Below are 6432 nucleotides of genomic sequence, written 5' to 3'. Positions count from 1 at the left end.
CATGTCACGTGTATTTGTGTTTGTGTGTGTGCATGAAATAGCCCTCTAGACCAGAGGTTCTCAAAATGGGGTCCCTGAATCCCAAAGCTATTGCTAAAGAGGGGGCAAAATAGTTTGCAATAAATTATTATGTCGCATTATTTTTAAAAAGTGTGTGTGGGTATATCTGCACAACATAAAAGCTTTGCTCTGGGTCAATTAAAAGCCTTGATGTGATTATGATGTACATAATATTAAAACTCGGTGTTGGAGAAAACTTTATGTAGCATTCCAGCTGTTCATCCATCCATCCATTTTCTGAACCGCTTAGTCCCCACGGGGGGTCGCGGGCGTGCTGGAGCCTATCCCAGCCGTCATCGGGCAGTAGGCGGGGAACACCCTGAACCGGTTGCCAGCCAATCGCAGGGCACACAGAGACAAACAACCATTCGCACTCGCACTCACACCTAGGGACAATTTGGAGTGATCAATCGGCCTACCAAGCATGTTTTTGGGATGTGAGAGGAAACCGGAGTGCCCGGAGAAAACCCACGCGAGCTCGGGGAGAACATGCAAACTCCGCACAGGGAGGGCCGGAGGTGGAATCGAACCCGCACCCTCCTAACTGTGAGGCGGACGTGCTACCCAGTGCGCCACCGAGCCGCCTCCAGCTGTTCATCCCAACAAAATATGACTTTGATTTGATGTCATTACAATTCCTGATTTTTTGAGGGATTCAGGCGTACTCTTGGTAATTATGTGTAACTATCATTGGGATTATAAAGGGCTCCTTGGTATAATGGACCCAAGAAGTTTGAGAACCCCTGCTTTAGACCTGCAGTGTGTCAAAATGTGTCCTGCATGTGTCTCCTGTTTAGAAGCCCGGTATGTGGCAGTAAGCCTCCAGGGAGGAAAAGAGGATGTAAAGGAACCACAAGCCCAGGAAGAGCAGGCTAGTGAGGATACGAGACATTCGAGACCCTCCCAGCTCACCTCCAATGGAGGGCCGGCGCCGGAATAGTAGCACACCCATGCAGATGAACGCAAAGACAGTGAAGAGCGTGACGGAGAAGGCCAGTGAGCCCGGCTTTACTAGGAACTCTTTGCCCTTGCTCTTCCAGTAGATGGCGGCTACCGACCAGGCCACGCCGATCCCAAGGAAGACGTTGACGGCGTTGCTGCCTGTCACGTTGCCCACCGAGGCGTCTGCGTGCTGGTCCTGGACGGCGGCCACTTTGCTGGCAAACGTGTCTGCGGGAGAGTCAAGCATTGGTCACTTCAGTGGAAGACAATCCCTTTTAATCCATGGAACAATTTAAAGATGAGGACAACTTCACTCACCAGGAATGGACGTTCCCAGGGCCACAAAAACAACGGCGGTCACAGAGTCTCGCAGTCCCACCGTGCAGCCAAAGTGCGACGCCAGGTCCCCGATAACGGCAGTCAGCAGGCCGATGACGCTGATGGAGACCATGAAGCAGGCCCAGCCGTTCCAGTACTCGGTAGGTGGAACGCAGGCGAACAAGACCTTCCAGAAGACGGTGAGGAAATGCATGACGTAGTCGTAGCAGGAGGGCAGGCGCTCCTCACGGCCCTCTTCCTCGTCATCGTCACCTAAACGATTGCAAAGAAGCAAAGTGAAGTTTACGTAAAGTCCACTAGATGGCGGCATTGACTATTCTGTTACGTTTAATGCAATAAGATAAAATACTTACACTGGCTTATTTAAACATTTAAATGGCACCAAAGATGGTATAAAAGCAACTTTGCATCCTCACAATGCTTACTACTATCAAGAATGAACTATAGATGCAATTTTAAAAAGTCCCATGATGGTGCTTTTGATTTTAGTGCTTTAAGTTCCTCGGTGCAGCAGTAATTGTAGACTGTAAAGCTGATGTTGCGGAAAGATTGTAGGTCAGATCATTTTAAAGATGAACTATTATGGAGGAGAGATGTTTGTAAACAAACAAGAGAGCTTCTATACATATAATTGGCTCTCTGGAGTGCTTGTCTACCTATCAAGTTCATCTTTTACTCTCTGTCCGTTTCGGAAAATGTCTTGGCTGTAGTGTATGAAGTGCTGCCACCACCCGTCAAAATGAACATTTATTGTCTTGATATCTGCTCCCTTTTTTTTTGATTAAAGAAATAAAATCATTTCATCTCCACATTTTCTATATCGTTTGTTCTCATTAATGTTGCAGCCTATCTTGACCTAATGTGAACTTAGTATACCTGCGCTCACAGTGACAGCCTCCACAAACTGTTCTCTCCAGGAGTGTGTACCAATGACCAGCGCCAAGTTGGTCTTCTTGATGAGCTTGTCCACCGTGCTCTGTCAAAAACAAAGCGAGAAGGATTTTAAACAAGCCGTGAAGACCACAAAGCCTTGAGAACGTGACTCCCATCTGAAATGACGTCTCGAGCGTACAGCTTCCATTTTTAATGCTGCCGACGAATATTAACGCCGCCTACTCGTGCAGAGACGAATTGCTCTGGGGCTTAAAGCTTTTTGGTGACATCAATAAGTCATTAACGTGGCAAGAAGGCCATTAACCACCACAATAACGGCTGTGGGGAGGTTTTTACGTCAGCGATTTCCCAAGTGTTTTCTTTGCGAACACAGGCACGACTGATCAATGGAAACTGACAGACAAGAGGCCGTCTGGAGAAATAAATTAAACATACTGACTGCTTTTACTAGAGTACTTTGCTTTCATCGCTTTGTAGTTATAAACCAAACCTAGTTAAAGGTATTTACGTTTGTAGTCGATAATAATAATAAAAATTCATATTATTAAATAATGTGATTTTTAGCCATTTCTGTTGCATAATGAGTGGCTGTTTTTGGCATGTACATGCAAATAGATTTTTTTTTTTTTACCAATTTTGGGAACTAAATTAATCCAACAAATATAACGTGACTTTTGCTGTAAATCATCCAATATATCGACAGAGCCATATGTGGGGTTGAAATAATACAGTATGAAATACGCATTAGCAAGATTGTAATGTTGTAATTTTAAAGTATTGAAATAAAAAACTTGCTCCACCTTGAACTCATAGGACTCCTCGATGACCACCTCCAGACGGCTGTGCTCCCCCAGGATGGGCTTGCCCATCTCGGCAATCCTCCGGGCCTCCTCCTCCTCAGCGCTCAGTTGGCCCTCTGACCCTTCTGAAGGGAGAATTGAGTGTGTGTTCAATGAAATTATGATCAAGTTAGAGTAAAACAGCGGGTTCTCCTGCATCATTATAATGATAAAGGCCGAGCAGCGGGACGTCACCAGCGGGCTGTTGTCGACATGTTTTTCTCCACATGGTGCACGACTATGATCATAATGATGAAGTGGTACAGTGAACCGCCACATATTATCAGTTTGATATTTACTAAAAAGCCTATTTACTGAATTTTTTTTTTTAGAATGCTATCTATCCTCTGACCCAGAAAAAAATCAAGCTTGTAAGTCAAAGCACCACTGCAGCAACAATTGAGGACAAAAATGGCATAACAACAAAAAAAGTCAGAAGCCATCTTACCTTGGCTGAGTAGAAGAGCTGTAATGAAGACAAAAAGGGAGGAAGAATATTTACTGATAACAAAAGTCATACACTTAACACATCCTTGTTTAATGTGTAATGTGCTTTGTGTAATTTGTTTGTGTGGGATGTATATAATGTACTTAGCGTGTATGTTCTTGGAGTGTCGGGTGAATGAGCCTCATATGTGGCTTGTACGCTTTTAGCTTGTTGGATTTATCCGGTTGTAGTGAATGCATGCCTTAAGTGCTTTGCATGTCGAATGTATGTGCTTGACATTGCTAAGCATGTTTGATGTATGATTGGGGGTTCTTGCCGGTTACCTGAAATGCCTCTTTTCAGCCAGCGTGGCTCCTCCAAGACGATAAAGAAGTTTTCATGCTTCTCGTATTCTTCGTCATCGATTATCCTCACCTGGAGCGTCTGACTGCAAATGCACACACAGATTAAATTATCAATCATAAAAAAGTGGCATCAATGGGCTGAGCTCACGTTGTCTGGTCGTTGGTGAACTCCAGCTCGCCCTGCGCGTCCTCAAAGTCCTCCCCCGCCTTGGCGGTGCCCGCCTCGGTGTGGTACGGCAGGATGACAGTGCCGCGGGCACCCGAGTTGCGCACCACCGTCACCTCCATGGTGCCCACGCTCTCGCTGATGCGCACCATACGCTCGCTGAAGGTGAAGATGCCGGCGTGGTCGTCATCTAGAATGGTCACCGTGGCCACCAGGGGCTCCACCAGTCGGCCTTTGGGTGCGGCGCCCGCCTCGTCGCTTTCGAACATCCCCTCTGCGTCGCCAACCCGCAGGTTGAGCAGCCGCACAAAGAAGTGCTCGTCCTCCTCGAAGATGTCGTCGTCGATAATGCCGACCTGGAGATCGAATACGTTGAAGCGGTTGTCCATATCGAAATCAACGTTCATCTTTTCTTACCTTGATTTCCTTACGAGTCTCTCCCGGTTTGAACACCAGCGTTCCTTCGCTGTACTCGTAATCAGAGCCGGCGTTGGCTGAACCGTCTTCAGTCCTGTAGTCCACGTAGAAGGTGTTTTCTCCCAGGCCCCCTGAACACATCAGATTGTAACTTCATTACATGGGGTGAAATCAATATTGAACTTTTCTGTGAAAATTTGCATATGTTTTGACCCCAACTTGTAGAAGAAGGGCGGCCAATATATGCGAGAGCAAGAAGATAAATGACCACTGTGATTGGCTAATGTGCTATAGAAAATGGATGAACAGGATATGCAAATTAAGTCTGAATTAAAACCCTGGCTATAGTTTTCTTTTCCCTACCTTGGCATACAACAGCCAACGTGAGGATGCCGCAGTTCTCCATGCACTGGCTGTGAGCGCTTTCAAAAGAGATGCGGCTGCATTCGCCCAGGTCGTCATCTTCTGGCACCTCCTCGTCGGTGACCACAGCGCGGCGAGCGTGGTCCGCTGCGTGTTTCTTCAGGACGTTACCGGCCCCGATCATCATGCGTGTGGCCTTGAGTAAACAGAGTTGGTGGATATTGGTGAATAAGATATTAGCTTTGGGCATATTCCTGCAGTGTTACCTGTATGCGGTAGAAGGCTCTGCTCTTCTGCTGGTGCAGCAAGGCGTAGTAGTTAGCGAGCTCCATCAGCTGATCCAGCTCTTTGTCTGGATATTTCTGCTTCAGCTCCTTCAGGATGCGAATGACCTTTGGGGGTACAAAACATTCATTTGGACCTAAGAATATCTCAATTGGAAAATATCCAAAAGTCAATTATCTGGTCTGGCACATGGGCGGTTCAAGCATATTCCAAGGGAGGGGAGGCAGTGCCCCCACGACCCCCCCACCCAGCTATGCCCCTTTTCCCTACACTGCCATCAAGAAAAATTTTCAACAATCGTGTTCTGCTTCCTACCTCCTTGCGGCTCTCATCCAGCTCCCGACTGGTCTCCATATTGACCAAAGCGCTGTTGGAGTTGGGTAGGGTACCTCCAACGCCCATGGTCAAGGACCCGGCCGTAGCCGCGCCCACATTATTGCCCGCCGAACCGTCTACGCCGTGATTCTCGGCAGGGACTACAGATCCTCCGCATGGCTGCAACTTGCTGTCGCCAATCATCTCCATACCGCCCTTATTGGGCGTCAGGTCTCCCTCCATCTCCACGACGATGCCGTGACGTTTGTCGGCACGGTAGCGCTTGCCCATGTATTTGTAGAAGAGAAGACGGCGATCGGCGATCCAGGCCAGAATGACGCACACTGGGAAGTACAGGAGGGTCACCAAGGCCTCCCATACCTAATACAGGAAAAAAAATTAATTCAGTTTAAACCATGATGACATTAATGCGACTGTTTTGCTTTTCTTGATTGACATTGTGTATTATTACATAGACCTCAAGTTGAACGCTATTAAATCAATTCACCTCGACCACACCGGGCGACATGACGGACAGGATGAGGTAGAGCCAGATGTAGGCAAAGATGCTCCAGAAAGCGGTAATGAAGAATACCCGCAAGTGTTTGATCTTGCGCACTTGGCCCTGTGGGATGACCCACACGCAAATGCCAATAATCACAAACATATTGAAGGCAGCACTGCCCACGATGGTGCCCGGTCCCAATTCGCCGGCCCTGAATTCGTGACCGCACACCTGCAGAGATGGTGGAAATAGCATCTGTAAGTATTGAGTCAACTCTTGTACTAAGTAAGTAAAAAAAAGTACAGACTCTGTGAAGTGCTTAAGGGAATAGCAATAGTGTGTGTGCTTGTGTGTGTACCTCTATGACTGACAGCAGGATCTCTGGTGCACTGGAGCCCAGCGCCATTAGCGTCAAATTCGACACCGTTTCGTTCCAGATTCGAACTGTTGCCACTGATGTTTCCCCGTTTGGCATGGTGATGGTCACCTCCTTCTCCTGTTGGTCAAACACACAC

At 47.3% G+C, this 6432-nt stretch overlaps 1 protein-coding gene across 3 annotated transcripts in view; it reads right to left on the bottom strand.

Annotated features, from left to right (window-relative positions):
• Positions 1–562: 562 nt before the first annotated feature.
• Positions 563–6432, bottom strand: part of slc8a2b (solute carrier family 8 member 2b) — a 30086-nt gene continuing 24216 nt past the window's right edge. For 2 of the 3 annotated variants that reach the window (XM_049724932.2, XM_049724933.2), the window contains exons 3-15: positions 6276–6413; positions 5921–6148; positions 5413–5793; positions 5079–5204; positions 4813–5008; positions 4450–4580; positions 4015–4388; positions 3846–3949; positions 3523–3540; positions 3036–3160; positions 2218–2317; positions 1321–1593; positions 563–1230 (exon numbers count right to left, since the gene is read on the bottom strand). In XM_049724932.2, coding sequence (XP_049580889.1) covers positions 854–1230; positions 1321–1593; positions 2218–2317; positions 3036–3160; positions 3523–3540; positions 3846–3949; positions 4015–4388; positions 4450–4580; positions 4813–5008; positions 5079–5204; positions 5413–5793; positions 5921–6148; positions 6276–6413 — 2571 coding nt within the window. In that variant the 3' untranslated portion in view covers positions 563–853. The remainder of the gene's footprint in view (positions 1231–1320; positions 1594–2217; positions 2318–3035; positions 3161–3522; positions 3541–3845; positions 3950–4014; positions 4389–4449; positions 4581–4812; positions 5009–5078; positions 5205–5412; positions 5794–5920; positions 6149–6275; positions 6414–6432) is intronic. The other variant, XM_049724931.2, reaches the window with a different exon arrangement.

Source organism: Syngnathus scovelli, chromosome 7 (genome assembly GCF_024217435.2).
Source record: "Syngnathus scovelli strain Florida chromosome 7, RoL_Ssco_1.2, whole genome shotgun sequence".
In the NCBI taxonomy this organism is placed as follows: domain Eukaryota; kingdom Metazoa; phylum Chordata; class Actinopteri; order Syngnathiformes; family Syngnathidae; genus Syngnathus; species Syngnathus scovelli.
Note: the sequence above shows the minus strand (reverse complement) of the source record. Positions and strands in the feature narration are given on the sequence as shown.